General features: G+C 41.2%; 1 protein-coding gene across 7 annotated transcripts in view; it reads right to left on the bottom strand.

Moving 5' to 3' along the window:
- The window catches only part of Elmo1 (engulfment and cell motility 1), a 517,847-nt gene that overhangs the window by 256,598 nt on the left and 242,666 nt on the right, over window positions 1-18,583 (bottom strand). For all 7 annotated transcript variants that reach the window (NM_080288.2, XM_006516544.4, XM_006516547.3 and 4 more), the window contains one exon: window positions 9,284-9,388. In NM_080288.2, the coding sequence (NP_525027.1) occupies window positions 9,284-9,388 (105 nt within the window). The remainder of the gene's footprint in view (window positions 1-9,283; window positions 9,389-18,583) is intronic.

The raw sequence follows: 18,583 nt of genomic DNA, 5'->3' as shown, positions 1-18,583 counted from the left end.
AGCTCCCTCGGGATTCTGTCTCAGCAGCCCCAGGTCAGGACCTAACCGGTCTCTCCCATTGCTCTGTTTTGTTTCTTCTTCTCTCCCTTACTTATTTCATTGATGATTTTTGAGACATTGTCACATGACTGAGACCACCCTTGAAGGACCGACTGCATCAAAGTCACAAGTGCAAAGGGAGCAGGGATTTGTCACTGACTCTAGCTCTGTCAAGAGGTTTAAAGCACACTGTTCAGTAGGTGTATAGGAACACCCACTTAGAGATGTTTAAACAGTAAAGATAGACTTTACAGTTTTCATCTCTAGAAAAAAATGACTCTAAAGAATGGAGAAATCCATTCTTAGGTGGAATATCCATCTTCTCTCATAATTTCTTATTGACAAACTATCAATATATTTTGTTCTGATTTGGTATACAATTAGAAACATATTTCCTGGCCTACAGTTGTGTAACACTATTATAATTAATTGTATTTCTAAAAAGCATCTCTTTTTTATCTCATCAGGAAATTCATTATCTTCTACTATAGTCAGACAGTAGCCCATGATATACAGTGGATAAAATGCTAGTCATAAATTAGGAGGGATGATGAAGCAAGAATTACACGAAATTGTAATTGCAAGAATTACACGATCTTGCAAATTGTTTTTGTATACCAATTATACCTCCATAAAAAAATGGATTGCAGGTTATATAAAGAACTAACCATTGCCAGGTCTACCTTTATATTTTGTTCCTGGAACTCCAGATCTTATAAATTCTGTTGAGTTACAGCTTTGTTGGTTAGAGTCTGTATATCAATGAGGTAACAGCTTCATTAGGAACACCTATATTTATGATACAGCCCCACATGAACAGCAACTGAGCAAAGGCCGGGTCTGCTCTACTCCACATTGACCAACTACCACCAGGTTTCTCCATGAAGCCAGGATGTTGTTTAAAGTCAGGTCACAGGAGGAAGGAAGTCCTGAGTGATTCTCATATAGCTAAACAATATATACTTCATAAAATTGTAGAAAACTTCACAAGTTATCAAGCAGAGCTTTTATTAGTTTCCCCTTATAGTGAACATCTAAAAGTCCCATGGGAAACAAGGAACTTCACAAATAGAAAGTAATTACTACTGCTCCTTACTTGTGGTGTGTGTGTGTGTGTGTGTGTGTGTGTGTGTGTGAGAGAGAGAGAGAGAGAGAGAGAGAGAGAGAGAGAGAGAGAGAGATTATTCCTTCTATACAAGAGCCAAATCTTAGCTTCTTCCCTTACTGCCACATCCACTGTGCATGGTATCACGCCTGCTGGGTGTCTGATAACATTTTTGAATGAGTCAATGAATGAATGATTATAACTCTTAAGGGAATTTCTTCAACTTTTTCCTTTAAGCATCTAAGGGCATACATAAGCTTTCTCCCTCTTATCTTTTGTATTCTAAGTCAATATACAATCACAGAAGAATCTCCTTTGCATGCATTTGGCTTTTATTGTTGCACATTTAAGCTTATCTGGCTTTCATAAGGGTTGGTCTAATAACTCACAATAGGTTCTGACTATCTGGATTGCTGTTACTTTTCATTCATGTTACTACTCTGAAAACAAAAGGTCAATTAAGAATGATCTGCTCTGACACCTTTACCAGGCTCTCTTAGTCCTAGAAATAAAATCATTTGGTGTTGGCCAAATATTGGATAATATGATGAAAGATTCATATCTGAAATCACATAGTGATTTCTCTCTGTACACTGTGCAATGCTTAGATCTGTAATTCCTCCTTGGGTTTTGTCCCTATCCAACTGTGGGGTAATTCAATTACATCAACGGTTTTCACTAGAACACAGTTGCTACACTTTAAGTATTACATAAGAAACATAGCTACCCATCAAGAAATTCATGTGGCAAACAATATCCTTAGAAGTGTTGTAAGCATGAAGGCCATGAATTTCCATTGAGGAGAAAAAAATAAAGCTGAGAAAATTCTGTTCTTTTTTTGCTTTGAAAAAAAATTTTTTTCAGAGCCAGGCAGTGGTGATATATGCCTTGGATCCCAGCACTCTGAAGGTACAGCCAGGCAGATCTCTGTGAGTTGGAGGCCACCCTGGTCTACAGAGCAAATTCTAGGACAATCAGGTTACATAAAGAGACCCTGTCTCCAAAATCAAAATCAAAAACAAAAACAAACAAAAGACAAAACAAAAAAATATATGTATTTCATACAATATCATTTCATCCTATTATTTCCCTTCCGCAAGTCCTCCCAGATACTCCCCATCGCCCTAATCACTCAACTTCATGTTCTCTCAGTATCTGTCAAAAACCCAAAATCAAACAACAGGACAAAAACAAAAGAAAACAAAATGGAATCCATTTCATACACTATTTTTTATTTGCTTACTTAAAAGGAAATTATTTGAAGTTATTAGGCACTAGACACTGGGCTAAGTGTTGAGAAGCTGAGTGAACTTTGGTGTCTACTCACACAGTTTATTTCAGTCAAGCACAGGAGACACAATACACGGGTAAATACATTTAAAGCTATAAAAGGTCACAGCATTCGCTTTAAGTGTCCAATGTCAATAATATCCTCCAGGGAAAGGGACAGGAGTTTCTTTTTAAAGATGATCTTTGCCTTAGGAGCTGTCCATCAGGTGGATGGTATGAAACATTCAAACATAAAGGTGTCACAAGTCCTCAGTGGGGAACTGCCTTTGCTCACATGTGGCCTGCCATTATTTTGTTGGGACAAAGGGTTTGGTTGGAGTGCACATGACAGAGACAAAGGGATGGGTAGTGATAGAGAAAGCCACAGAGGTGGCAGAGGGGACCTGAGGGGCCATACAGATACACAGGCTTGGGAAGAGGCCACGCCCTGTAGCGTCATCTGTGCTCCTCAAGTTCACTGACTGTCTCATAGAGAGACTCAAGCAGATGGCACAAAGACACAGAGCAGAAAAGGAAGGGGGACATGGCTTCAAATGGCCAAAGAGACTTGCTAGGGCTCTCAAGTCAGAAGTCTCTCTCTTCCTTGGCTAGCCAAATTTACTTTAGTCCAACCAAACTGCTTCTCCTCATTGCCAGACCCCAACTCTTGGTCAAGTTAACATCAATTCTCTACAATTTCTCAAATTCCTATGCTCTCTTTCCACACCACAGCTATAGCCTTATCTCCTCCTGTCCAGTATTGCTTTCTTGGCTAAGCCTCCCATCTATATTTCTCATGTGGCTTTTCTAGCAAGAGCATGGTTTGTTTTTTGTTTTTTGTTTTTTTTTCTAAAATTATTATCTTTGCTTAACTCACTTAGGAAAATGGTAGGTTTATTGTTTAGAAATTGTTATAGCTACTGAAAAATGATGTTTGAATTCAAAAAGCACCTTAAGATAGCTTTAAATATCTCAAATGACCTGTCCCAACTTTGCTACTCCCATATTAGAGTTTGCTGGCTTCCCAATCAAAACACACACCATCACACCTCAAGCTCATTTCCCCTTTACTTGGCATGCTCACCTTGGTCTTCCCTTCACCTGTTAAGAGGGTTAATGCTTTCAACTTGACAGAATGTTCAATTACAATAGCATGTTTGGGCGGGTTTATCTTGACTATGATAATTGAGGAAGGATACATACCCGAGAAGTGGGCAGCACTATTCCCTAGGCTTGGGTCATACACTGGCTAAAATGGAAGATGCTAGCTGATTACCAACATATATTGCCTATTTATTGGCTACAGCAATGTAACCTGTTGCCTCAGGTTTCTATCTCCATGACTTCCTTGTCATAATGGACTGTATTCAATGGAATTGTGAACTGAATTAAACTCTTTCTGCATCGAATTGCCTTTTTCAAGGTATTTTATCACAGAAACATGTAAAGTAACTAAAATACCTAGTTAATACCATAGAGTGGTCTGAATAAGAATGGCCCCTATAGGCTAGTATATTTCAATGTTTGGTTCTCAGTTAATGGAACTATTTAGGAAGGACTAGGAGATGTGGTCTTGTTGGAGGAGGTTTGTCCTTGAGAATAGACTTTGAGGTTTCAGAAGCATACACCAACCCCAGTCTCTGTCTCTGTTTCTCTCTGTTTCTCTCTGTTTCTCTCTGTTTCTCTCTGTTTCTCTCTGTTTCTCTCTGTTTCTCTCTCTCTCTCTCTCTCTCTCTCTCTCTCTCTCTCTCTCTCTCTCTCTTTCTCTCTCTCTCTCTCTCTCTCTCTCTCTCTCTCTCTCTCTCTCTCTCTCCCTCCTACACACAGATTAGGAGATAAAGTTCTCAGCTACTGTTTCTGCACTGTCTGTCTGCTTCCCGCTATGAAGATCATGGACTAACCCTCTGAAACTATAAACAAGCACCCCAATTGAATGCCTTAGTCATGGTATCTCTTCACAGCAATAGATCACTAAGGCTGACCACTTTCTCCAGGAGGTTCTTCTCGTCCAGAGCCCACATCTATGTTGGGGACTTCTCATACTAATATACATTCCAAGTGACTTAAAAATTGCCTGGCACTGTCTCTTAATCTCCACACCATGTGTTCCTCCCCCATCGATCCTAGACAGGAAATTCCTCGATGTCAGAACCCACTGTTCCCCGAGGAGTGGCCAACACTTGGCTCACTGTGGGTATCAATAGTTACTCAGAAAACAGATGAAGTCTGCAAAGGTTAACAGTAAGAGCACTGCATGTTATGTTCATTTCATAGGCAGAGAGAGGAAAAGAAATGCCCAGAGAGGCTCAGCAACAATCCTAAGAAGCAGACCAAACAGCTTCAGAGCAAAAATTAATGCCAAGGGTCAACAGAAGGGCAAAGGTGAGGAAGGTCGGAAAACTGATAGACACAAGCATACGTGCCCAAGTTTGCTAAACCAAAGGCAGGGACATAGAGGGACCTGAAAACAAAGTGATCAAGGAAGCATGAAGATACAGCAGTGTCAAGAGCAAAGGGAATAGTGTGTGTGTGTGTGTGTGTGTGTGTGTGTGTGTGTGTGACATATATACTGGATATATCTCAAACTACCAGGCAGAGCTTACTCCCAAGAGGACTTGGCCAACAGCAACTGGACTGAATGGAGAGACAAGAACAAAAGATTGAGTGGATAGGGACATGCAGGGAGGAAGAGTTGTAGGAACGAGTGAATACGATCAAGATACAATGTGTGGGCTTCTTAAGGAATTAAAAAAATATTATTTAAAAATAAATTCCTCTTAGTGTTTTGGAAGAGACCTCCCAGGTCACAGACCAAACGAAGCCAGCTGACGGGTATCGCTCAGTACTGTAGAACACATGAGCTCTACAACCATTGTGTCTACCTTCAAGGTCACCAGAATCCCACTGGTACAAAACCCTAAATTTTACACAGGGAAGTGGCATTTACAGAGGTAGCTTTGGCCTTGCATCTAGTAGTCAAGGCCCCAAAGACACATGTGACCTAGAAAACATGGTAGAGAGACTCTTATGAGAAGATATAACAGTGTATGAGCCACATGCATCTATCTCAACCCATAAAGAAACATCCAGGAGAACAAAAGGGACCAGCCTGGCTTTGTACCTAGGTTTTCTTCATCTCTGTTAAGTATAAGGTTAATTCAGGTTGCCATGGTATTTTTTTTTCTCCATTTTTTATTAGGTATTTAGCTCATTTACATTTCCAATGCTATACCAAAAGTCCCCCTTACCCACCCACCCCCACTCCCCTACCCACCCACTCCCCCCCTTTGGCCCTGGCGTTCCCCTGTACCGGGGCACACAAAGTCTGCGTGTCCAATGGGCCTCTCTTTCCAGTGATGGCCGACTAGGCCATCTTTTGATACATATGCAGCTAGAGTCAAGAGCTCAGGGGTACTGGTTAGTTCATAATGTTGTTCCACCTATAGGGTTGAAGATCCCTTTAGCTCCTTGGGTACTTTCTCTAGGTTGCCATGGTATTAATTTCACTTATCGCAGTTTAGAAAATGCACTGAGAAATCAAGCTTAAGACATTAAATTACTTTTCATAAGACATATGCTTCTTAAGCAATTAACAATACATTTGGCATCAGCAAGCTCTAATCTTAGAGCATTTATCTGCAACCATCAACCAGCTGATGTGAAATCCAATTTCCACACGGCTTCCACTTTTCACAGTCAAGTCTCCAAGGCTAGATATTGTATGATCTCCCTAAATACTAGTTTTCCTGTGATGAAAACAGACTACATGCACAGAAAATGCGAGTGCAGTGAACATGTGCGTGTGCGTGTGTGCATGTATGTTTGCGTGTGTGTGTGTGTGTGTGTGTGTGTGTGTGTGTGTGTGTTTGTATGAAATTAAAGGGTTTTACAGGGACTGTTTTGTTTATTGATTTCTTGTTGTTTTTTGTTTTTGAGACAGTGCAGCTAACCTCAAACTCACAGAGATCAACCTGCTCCTGCCGCCCCAGATCTGGGATTAAAGGCATATTATAGTCACTATGCCTGGGCTTCTGATCAAAATTGTATAGGAAAACAATTATCTTAAGACAGACTGCACTTCTCACCAAGTACTAGACTGCACACCTTTCAGGGAAATGACCATAAAATCCTTTATATACTCAAATTACAGATAATAGTTGAAAACTTCTCAAAGTGCTGACATAGGAAAAAGTAGAAAAAAGCCTCAAAGATATGGGTACAGGGGAAATTTTCCTGAATAGAACAGCAATGGCTTATGCTGTAAGATCGAGAATTGACAAATGGGACCTCATAAAGTTGCAAAGCTTCTGCAAGGCAAAAGACACCATCAATAAGACAAAAAGGCCACCAACAGATTGGGAATGAATGTTTACCTATCCTAAATCAAATTGGGGACTAATATCCAATATATATAAAGAACTCAAGAAGGTGGACTCCAGAAAAATCAAATAACCCCATTAAAAAATGGGGCTCAGAGCTGAACAAAGAATTCTCACCTGAGGAATATCGAATGGCAGAGAAGCACCTGAAAAAATGTTCAACATCCTTAATCATCAGGGAAATGCAAATCAAAACAACCCCACACCAGTCAGAATGGCTAAGATCAAAAATTCAGGTGACAGCAGATGCTGGCGAGGATGTGGAGAAAGAGGAACACTCCTCCATTGTTGGTGGGATTGCAAGCTTGTACAACCACTCTGGAAATCAGTCTGGCAGTTCCTCAGAAAATTGAACATAGTACTACTGGAGGATCCTGCAGTACCTCTCCTGGGCATATATCCAGATGTTCCAACCGGTAAGAAGGACACATGCTCTACTATGTTCATAGCAGCCTTATTTATAATAGCCAGAAGCTGGAAAGAACCCAAATGCCCCTCAACAGAGGAATGGATACAGAAAATGTGGTACATTTACACAATGGAGTACTACTCAGTTATTAATAAGAATGAATTTATGAAATTCCTAGGCAAATGGATGGATCTGGAGGGCATCATCCTGAGTGAGGTAACCCAATCACAAAGGAACTCACACAATATGTACTCACTGATAAGTGGATATTAGCCCAGAAACTTAGAATACCCAAGATAAAAGATATAATTTGCTAAACACATGAAACTCAAGAAGAACGAAGACCAAAGTGGGGACACTTTGACCCTTCTTAGAAATAGGGACAAAACATCCATGGAAGGAGTTACAGAGACACAGTTTGGAGCTGAGACGAAAGGATGGACCATCTACGGACTGCGATATCTGAGAATCCATCCCATAATCAGCTTCCAAACACTGACACCATTGCATACACTAGCAAGATTTTGCTGAAAGGACCCAGATATAGCTGTCTCTTGTGAGACTATGCCGGGGCCTAGCAAACACAGAAGTGGATGCTCACAGTCAGCTATTGGATGGATCACAGGGCCCCCAATGGAGGAGCTAGAGAAAGTAACCAAGGAGCTAAAGGGATCTGCAATCCTATAGGTGGAACAACAATATGAACTACCCAGTACTCCCCAGAGGTCGTGTCTCTAGCTGCATATGTATCAGAAAATGGCCTAGTCGGCCATCACTGGAAAGAGAGGCCCATTGGTCGTGCAAACTTTATCTGCCTCAGTACAGGGGAACACCAGGGCCAAGAAGTAGGAGTGGGTGGGGGAGCATGTGGGGGACTTTTGGGATAGCATTGGAAATGTAAATGAAATAAATACCTAATAAAAAAATAAAATAAAATAACATACATGTAAAACATGAGGCCTACAGAAAATAGGAAGTCCAACATAGCTTTGTACAAAGAAGTCACCATGAGATGGTACAATTTCTCACTGCAGACTACCCAAATATACCCAAGGTCCTCTTGTGGGCATAGCATTGTCCATTTCCAAAGACTTGCCAAGAAAGCACCATCATGGCTGAGAGCCCCCAAGTCTCCCTTGTTTAACAAAAGACACTTTAGCCGGGACAATGGAATCACCCACATTTAAATCACTAACTACTAACAGTGCCAAGCCTCATCTTCAGGACACCAATGTTAATCAGGGTCTGGCAGCACATGTCCCAGTACACATGCCCCATTGTCAGATCCGCTCAACTTTTCTTACTTTGAGCAATTTGTCCTTCAAACTCTTTCTAACCTTTGGGCTAGTCATCACTGTAACTTCAGTCTAACTCCCACTCAATTCAAATCCCTCGTTGATTTCAATCTTGCATCCATTCTATCGTAATGACATCTGAGCTCTCCATCTTGAAGACAAGGACATGGTGCAATCACAGGGCTCTGATGGGCAACCCAGATAAGCTTTTATGGCACTCATTGTATTCTCTACAGGGCACTGCCCAGGCACCAGGTGGCATCTGCTAGAAACACAGAGGTCTCCACTTCCTTCTTCCTTCCACTAACAACCTTATGTAGTGGTCTGTTATGAAACATAGAAAGATTTCACTCCACAAATCTCCTGTTTTTCTCTGTATTTGTGATTATTTTATTGTGTCTCTAAACATTAGACTAAAATGAAGCAATGTAGCAGTAAGGAACCTTGGCCTCTTTCCAACCATGGAAGAAGTCTTGCAGGTTTTGAGATTTTCCAGGATTTGAGTATATAGTTCATTTCTGTATTTTACTACTTAAGAGTTTTTCCTCATATGCCAATATGAAACTATAGAAAACATTGTTCAGTAATATTGTTAAAGTATGTGTAAAAAATGTAAAATGAGGCATTCTTATTTTAGCCCCTTGATCAATTTCATGTCTTTAGTTTACCACTGATAAAAGGAAAATACTGGGGTGACTCATCTAATAGCAATCTCCTACTGTGCGTAGGTTGGAAAACAGAATTCCATACGACACTGGCAGTATCTGAGAGAAGCCAGCATGCTTACCCGGATGTATGCATCCTGGTGGTGCTTAGCGAAATACAGCATGTTGTCCAGAGCCAGCATCCCAGGAGGGGTCTGTGTGAAGTCCATGGCAGGATTGACGTGATTCTGTGAGGAGTAAAAGAAAATGTGGTCACCATTAATGCTCCAGAAGATGTCATCAACCACAAACTAACTGAGATCTCCCCTCAAGATGGAAGCAACATGAGGTAAATGACAAGTAATCAAAGATGCTGACTTTGCCTGCCTATGTACCAATCTATATGGATGGGAATTTCAAAGAAGCTGGCATAGCCTGCCTCTGTACCAGTGTAGATGGGTGGGAATTCCCCCAGCAATTCAGGTTCAGACAGAAGAGCTTTTATAGATGGGATTGGGTGACCCAGTTGGAGATCAAATGTAAGATTAGACAAGTAACACATTAAGAAAAAGAACATAACGCGTTTTAAATGTATGTGGGGGCTATACTGAAGTGAAGCAATTGGCACTTGGGAGAGAAGCTGTGGGGTGAAGCCACAATTCTGTCATTTATGACAGAAGCTAACCTTGAGAAGCCACAACCTATGGGCATCTTCACCTTAAATGTGAGGTGAGGTACGATCAGCCCTCTTGGGTGGCTTGTGAACTGTCCAGGGTTAGACAGGTTTCTAAGTACAGGCAGTGGGAATCATGTAGATATGGACAGGATCCTAACATCTGCCTGCCCTCAAGAAGAGCAACTAGCATGAGTTATCACACACAGCATAGTGATGGCTTAATATAGTTATGCCTAAGAGAACATGAAGCCCAAATGATTGACTTTCCTCCACCAGTCACCAAAACCAGCCGAGACCACATAAATCTTAATGATGAAGGGATTCAAAGAAATTGTGATCTTCATTATTTTATACTTAAAGAAAAGAACAAAGAAAGAAAAAATGATTGTTAAACACAATTTGTTCTTGCTGTACAGAAATGCTGATTCTTGTATACTGACTTTATAACGTTCAACTTGCTGAATTCACTTAGTATTAGCAGGTTTGGGTTGGTGTTTGTTTTTGTCATTAGAGTTTTCTAACATAGATGGTGGATAGTGTCATCTTCAAACAGGAACAATTTGACTTGTTCTTTTCCAATATTTCTTTCTCTTGCCCTAATTATTCTGGTTGATATCTCCAATACTATGTTGAATAAGAATTATGACAATGGGTACCCTATTCCACCATATAAATTATAACAATATTAGAAGTCACTAGATGTAACATTCCACAACTACTTCCAAACATCATGTTGCATGTAAAAAATCACACAATGCCAATGTAGAAAATTTGCATAGAACTTGTAAGAGTAGCCAGGTGTGGGAACTAAAAACGGGGGCCTTGGGGAAAGAGGGGAGGGGAAGAGACCCACACCCCGCCAGAGTTCCACGTATTCGCTGGTCAGTCAGGCGTGGGAGGGCTGCTAACTACCTTCCACTCATCCCTGGGTGGGCACTCCTCTATCCCACTCTTCAGGGGGTGGCCATGGGCAGCCCTATCTAACAACCCCGGAGCTACTTTGCTAAAGCTACCAGGGTTATAGGAGGGAGGGATGAGGGAAGAGGTTCCCAACACCTGCTGGAGTGCGCACAGCCTTGATGAGCAGAGACTTTCTATGGTTTAAGAGCTTTATTATAGAAATGCAGGGGGAAAGAGAGAAGGTAGAAAAGAGAGACAGAGAGACAGAGAGACAGAGAGAGAAAGGAAAGGCTAGAGAGAAAGAGAGTAAGAGAGAGAAGAGAGGAGAGGAGAAGACAAAGAGAGAGGAGAGAGGAGAGAAGACAAAGAGAGGGGAGAGAGGGTGAGAGTGAGGGTTGAGAGGGAGACAAGTAAGAGAGAGACGAGTAAGAGAGTGAGGTGGGCTAAACAGTCCTTTTTATGGTCTTTACTGTTGCTAGGTAACTGGGGAGGAGTTTAGCCTGAAGGTCAGAAGCTTGGGCCATTGCTTATGTGACTACTGACCATGCTTCTCTTCTGGGGGCTGGGGGGGTGGGGGGGCGGTTACTTAGGCAGGAGCCAGAGTTCCAGGAGCATAAGGGAACGCCTACCATGTCATGAAGGTGAATTATCACCACAGGGGTTCAGACCTTAGCTCAACTGGAGACCAGCATGGAATTCCCCACAGCCAGGCAATGTCTGATTTGACCCAAGGTCCAATCCACAAGAAGAACCAACACTTGACACTGCTTGGACAACCAAGAACCAGAGACTAGGTAGCACAGAGACCTAAGGTAAAACCAAATACTACTTGCCTAAAAATAATTAAATACACAAATAAAAATCAATAAAATGATTCTTAATGATATTCTGCTACCCTCATAGATCAGTGCCTTATCCATTCATCATCAGAGAGGCTTCCTCTGGCAACAGATGGGAAGAGATACAGAAAAATATTAAGCTATAGTATACTTGTGCCTGTTCTTGGGACTCGTTCCCCCCTATGTTCAACTTTAATATGATACTGTTTGCTTCATCTTACTATATTTTACTTTTGTCATGTCCGGTTGTTACCTCTTAGAAGCCTTTCTTTTCTAATGAAAGAAGGGGACTCGATCTGGAGTGGAAGAGGAAGTAGGGAAGGACTGGGAAGAGTCAAAGGAGAAGGAAAATGTAATCAAGATATATTGTATGAGAAAAGAATCTACTTCAATAAAGAAGTTTCAAAAATAAAAGAAACATTAAAGTCAGACTTCAAATAATCAAATATGATGGCATTTTTTTGCCCCCTTAAATGGCATTTTAAGACCTTAAAATTTACATAATTTGCATGAAACAATTATTTTTATTGTACCTCTAAATACTTTCTAATAAAAAGCTTTAGTCTCTTTTTCTAGGGAAATTTGATCAATAGTGATTCTTTCTAACTTTAGAATCAGAAGGCCTTTTTACTCACTGCTTCCCGGTTCAAACCACCTACAATTACCCACATTTGAATAACGTGTTCATCTGAATAAAAGTTCATGTCACTTGTCATTCCCAGGATGATCTCAAATTTTACTTAAGAACTAATTTAGATTATCAAAAATCCAGGCAGAGTAGTTCTGTCTGTAGCCCAGAGTTCTCGTTTCAAAACACCTAGTTCACTATGTGTATCCAGTGATCTGTGTTAACCCAATGGTTTGGATGTTGTTATGACATTCCACCCTGATTCATGCCATAAAACACTGGAGAGCTTTTAAAACGCTGAGGATCAATTACTGATGAGAAAGATGTACCTAGCTCATGGAATTAATATAATAAAAAATCATTTGGCATTTCAAGCACAGTACAGCTCAGTCTTTTTTTTTTTTTTTTTTTTAATTAAGTGTGTTTACATCCATTTGCAGGTTTGTGTACCTGTGAGTGCAGGTGACTTCCAAGGACCAAATGCACTGGAATGCCCAAATGCATTGGAATGCCGGAAGGTAGATGCATTGGAATGCCCAAAGGAGGCACTGCAGCTGGTTATGAGCCGCTTCTCTATAGTGTTGGGAACTGAACACTTGCTATGGAATGAGCATTACATGGACTCAACCACTGAGCCATCCTTCCAACCCCACTTTACTCTTAATTTGGTATTTACTTAAGTGAGAGTTTCCAATCATACCCAACTGAAAATAGAAAATTAAAATACATGAAATAACCCAATGGAGATTTCGCTAAGTTTAATTATTTAGAAGAAAAAAAAAAAAGACTAAAGCTTGCCCCATGCAGACACACTTGTTATTTTGATGAATCTGGTTTTCCTGAGCCCAGATGATGGTACAAGGATTGTTCCTTACTAAGTTAAGGAGCTGTTGCTCCCTTGTACTTTGTGAGCATTAAAATTCACCACATCCCCATTAAGCCACTGTCACTGCTGTCCTCCTGTGGCTCATAAGAAACTGTGGCTAGATGCCTTCACATGCCAGCACAGGACCTTAGAGCATGGATTTGGCCAAGACTTGGCAACATTTTTGGACACTATACCTCAACCACCTTACGTTTCTACATTTTCCCTTTCACAGTTTGAAAGCTGAACATATTTACTGTCACACTGCTGCCATTTGGACTAAAAGTTTACTTCACAAAAGTCTGGGCCACCAAGTGGCAGGGCCTAGCCAACAAGACCGAGTGCTACAAAAGAGAGCACAATGGAATACTCACTTCAAACCAATTTCTAGTATTAGCTTATTCATCTATTCCAACAATAAATGAAAAGGAAACCAAGCTGTGCCTGTTTATGTACTCTCAGCTACTCTGGTAGCAGAGGCAAGATGATATCAAGTTTAAGGTTTGTCTGGGCTATAGAAGCAATTCAAAGCCATCTTGAACAACTTAGAGAGGACCTGTCTGAAAAATAAAAATTTATAGAGGGCTAAGACTATACCCAAGTGGCAGAACTCTTGCCTAGCATCCATGAGACCCTGGGTACAATCCCCAGTACTAAAGAAAAGGCACTCAACTGAAAAAGCAAAACAAAATGAAACAAAACTTCTATGAATTCTCAATCTAATTCTAACAACTCACAAAAAGTATCGTGAAGGAAGTTGGCGAGGAGAAACCCTCTATAACCCAAGAGTCATCACTTTTGCTTGAATTTTACACTAGGACCCTTAAAGTTTTCTTCTATCAATAGTTTTTTCTTGGCCATATAATCTGCTCACTAAGTACAGTATAGTACTGGTATTCAAAGGGTCCTTATAATGAAAGAAAGAGAAAGAGGGGAGAAAGGAATGAAGGGAGACAGAGAGGGATGCAGAGAGGGAGAATAAGGGAGAGAGGGAGAGAGAGAGAGAGAGAGAGAGAGAGAGAGAGAGAGAGAGAGAGAGAAGCAATTCTCTGCATACTTCAATAACCTCTAGACTTCTTGTATTATCTAATATGTCAATGATATGAAATGATGTTATATTGTATTATTAGAGAATGATGAAAGCAAAAAGCTCTATCTATGTTCAGTACAGAAGGAACTTCTTGTAAGTATTTTAAATCTGTGGTTGATAGACACAGAACCCATGGATGCTGAAAGCTGACTGTAATGGCTGTTTGGATTCCTTTAAGGTACCATGTAGCCAGTTGGTATATAATAAAATCTCTTATCATGCTGCAGATGTGGCAAAGTGTCCTACAAATGCAGTGTCCTCTTTATTCTCAGGAAACCATCACCAGGTCCATGAGGAAATTATCACCTCGTGAAAAAAGGAAACTGAGGCACTGACAGTTTGTGCAGCTTGTCAGTTTCAGAGCCAATGTGTACTAGAGCCTTAGGGTTTTTAGAATTTGTTGACGTGATGCTGATGCTGATCGATCTAACATTGCTGCAAATTTCACAGACATTTCCAGCGCTGGTTCCTCACTGTCAGCTCTTCTCTGTGCACATTATTCCCCCCAGACAAAATTCACTTGTGATGCAGCCTATTTACTAGCAGAAGTCCTAACTTCTTCATCCCTACCAGATCCTGTAACAGACCACATTCTCTGTGGCCTACTGGTCTCCAACAAATAGGCTCTCGATACACAGAAGCCAATTAGAAAATTGCTTTTGATTGTTCAATGAATTGTTCTAATTAGGAAACATCACTGCACTTCAGATGATGAATATCCTATTTTGTAGGTGGGTGAACTCTTCTGTCTGGTTCCAAGTATCATGATCCCAGTCTCCTGAAATGATATTTTAGCTTCTGTTCTTTAATAGTGGGTGAAATCATTTTACCTCCATAGATTTTTGATAAGAAAAGAAATAGAACTACAGGCCTATATATTTGAGAGTTTTCTGTATTGTCACAAGAATAACACCTATGCTGAGATCTCAGCAAGACTAAGAACTGGACCACTCCTTCTTCATTGATGAGATGCTCCCTGGACAGATTTATTTTCTTTGCTTGCTGCATGTTATTTCTTCCACCTGTCTTGAAGAGAAGGTGCAAGGTTTTGATGAATAGCCTGAAATTTCCCCTTGTTTTACTGCGAAGCCTGTGCACCTCTGTACATTCTTCTGAGATGTCATTTGTTAGCTCCCAAGGAAGTAGTGCTCTGTGATTCACAGCAGACAGCACTCAGCTCCCAGGGGATGGGGAACAGAATGGGTGCTTTCTTTCTCAAAACACCAGAGTCTAAATTTGAGGAGCAGTGTACTCTGACCAGTAAGAGTCGGAGCAAATAACATTAGCATGGACCTAGGCCTGGGGCTAGGAGGCCTTAGGATCTCCCAAGGGGCTTACTGAAGAACCATCTGCTAGACTCACTGCCAGACCGCAATTTGCTAGCACTGTCTGAGTCAAAAACTTGGATCTCTAATAAATTCTCGGGTGATATACCTGCTGTTGGTTATGGGGACACACGTTAGCTCATCTCCAGTTACACAGACAGTGTCAGAAGATGGAGAACTAGGTCTCCCAAAATCCTAAATTCCATACAACATACACTGCACCACATTTAATCCATGCGTTCAACATCAATACACACGCTACTGTTCACCTGCTGTGTGTTTAGGCTGTGCATTTAACAATGCATTTATTCAGAAAGGGGGATTACAACATAGAAGCCTCTTATTTATCCTATTTCTTGCAGAAAGAGCATGCATTGTCACCTTGATGGGAAGTGATCATCGGTCAATATTTTCTACTCCTGGGTGCTTCCTGGTTGGGGAAGCAGAGCTGGTAATAGCCTGAATGATTTTTAAACGATCCCTGTTTTTCAATTACCAATGCTATGCTAGTCCTTCATTAGTGTGGATAATAAAGAGATGATTACAATAATGCTTGCCAGATGGTATATCACGGGGAAAACCTTGGAGGATTTAGGAGTTAATATTTGAACTATATGAGTGTCTACATTTGTTCAACAAATATAGCATTATAAGCAACCTTTAAAACAAATCACATTGAGTGAATATTCATTTAGCATAGAAAATGCCCTATTTATAAACATTGTTTAATCAGGCAGTAGAAGGGCATGTTCTCCAGGGGAAAGGAGGTTCACGTAGAGCTGGGAGCAATATGCCCCTCTCTTCACCTCCTCACCCAGCAGAACTGAGTGTATGATATTTCATCAAGCTCTCTATGGCTAGAACATTGCCTGGAATACAGTGGGAAATTCACTAGGGAGCTGTTAAAATCCCAGAGTGCCTCTATACCCCACATTAGTGAGAAACTAACTGGAAGCCAAGCAATTAGAGTCTTGAATCCCATGCATGATTATGATGCCCCAAAGACACTGAGAACCACTTTTCCAAACCAGTGATTCCCAAACTGGAAGGAAGTCAGAACCTCCCTGAGGCTGGGGTAAGGCCTGCTGTTTATGGTTCCATGGGATGGGGCGGAGCTCAAGAACTGTTTAAAAATGAAGCTATGTGGAAACCTATGATCTCCCAACCTGAGGAAACATAAAGTAACTGGTAGACTGGCTACTGGTGACATGAAAGGAAGACAGGCTCATGAAGCTATAAGTGGAGATATAGGGACTGGGGAAAAGAAAATGTATGGAGTAGGTGAACCAAGGATAACGATATATAAGGAAATTTTATGGCAATTAGTGTATATGCTAATTTAAAATATTTTATTTTGAAGTAGTATGAAAAAAACTACCCGACACGGGTGAACCATGCTGATTCCAGAAAACAGGGATTATTAACTGAAAATCTCACAGCCAGGCATAGGATACAAGTTATTGGTCAGAGAGGCTCCAGGGGCACCCAAAACAACACAGGCTATTGTCACTGCTCTTGGTGACTCTCCATAGCCCTGTTTCTGAAGACAGCACTCACTTCGGATGAGAGACATAGAGAAAACAATCTTGGGTTGACCAGGAAACTACTTCTGCTACAAAGTGCTCGGAGAAAAGACGTCATCTTAATCACTACTGCACCTTACACTTTATAATCCTGACCTGCCTGGAGAGTTATGTTCACAGGTGTAACAGTTTGTAGGACAGTTGTGGGAATAACCAACCGCTTTCTGGTTGGATTTGATGCCTGATACACTGGATGCCATGATGGTAATAGACTAAACCTCTGAAACTGTGAGCCAGCCACAATGAAATATTTTCCTTTATGAGAGTTGCCATAGTCACGATGTCTCTTTATAGCACTAAAACACACACACACACACACACACACACACACACACACACACACACACACACACATTCTCAAAAGTTTCCAATTGTGCAGGTGTACTGAAATGAAACTCAGCAACATGCACGTTGAAAAGTGCCTCTTAATTCACAACTGAAACATAAATTGCAGAAGAACTGAATTCATTTACAATCAGCCGCCATAACCAAATGCAGGGAGCTATGGAACTCTGTTCTTGCCGATGCCCTGTTGCAGTTGGAAGCTCCATGCCCTGTACCAGGTACTTGAATAGGCAGCAACTTTTACAGCAAAGGCTGCTGCTCTAGGCAAGGCAGAACACATACTCAGAGTTAGCAGAGCTCACAACTTTCTCTGTTGCTTTCACTCATTTGTATAATGAGGCTCTTGAAAACATTCGACCTCACAATGTCCCACATAGGTCAGCATTTCCAAAAAGTAGCATTGGGGGATTTCTAATTCTAGTCTTAGTCTCCCTCCATTAAATGCAATAAGAACCTATAGTTTTGCTGGTGGTAGCTTGTACTGGATAGGTTTGTGTCAACTTGACACAGCTGGAGTTATCACAGAGAAAGGAGCTTCAGTTGAGGAAATGCCTCCATGAGATCCAACTGTAAGGCATTTCCTCAATTAGTGATCAAGGGGGAAAGGCCCCTTGTGGGTGGGACCATCTCTGGGCTGGTAGTCTTGGGTTCTATAAGAGAGCAGGCTGAGCAAGCCAGGGGGAAGCAAGCCAGTAAAGAACATCCCTCCATGGCCTCTGCATCAGCTCCTGCTTTCTGACCTGCTTGAGTTCCAGTCCTGACTTCCTTTGGTGATGGAAGTGTAAGCTGAATAAACCCTTTCCTCCCCAACTTGCTTCTTGGTCATGATGTTTGTGCAGGAATAGAAACCCTGACTAAGACACAGCTCAAGACTGTAATGGCAGCTAGAGGTTCCTGAAAGTTTGAGGCCAACCTGAAGGACTCTCGGGTCAGCATGGCTAAACAAACAAAAACACCATAGGATAATAGAGAAGGCAGTCTGCCTTATCTTTCAGTGGAAGACAGCAAACATGATGAGAACGGAACCATGACTGACCTGGAGGGAGTAATGGTAGTGGCCAGCGCCACATTACGCGCTGAATTCAGGATTTCAGATAAGCCTCCAAGTCCCCAAAGAGACAAGAGGAAAGAGAAGGATGCTACTCTTACTTCTGGATAAGGGTCAGGACTAGAATCTTCTCCAAAGCCACAG

Source organism: Mus musculus, chromosome 13, assembly GCF_000001635.26.
Source record: "Mus musculus strain C57BL/6J chromosome 13, GRCm38.p6 C57BL/6J".
Lineage (NCBI taxonomy): Eukaryota > Metazoa > Chordata > Mammalia > Rodentia > Muridae > Mus > Mus musculus.
The sequence above is the reverse complement of the archived record's forward strand: the minus strand, read 5'-3'. Positions and strand labels throughout refer to the sequence as shown.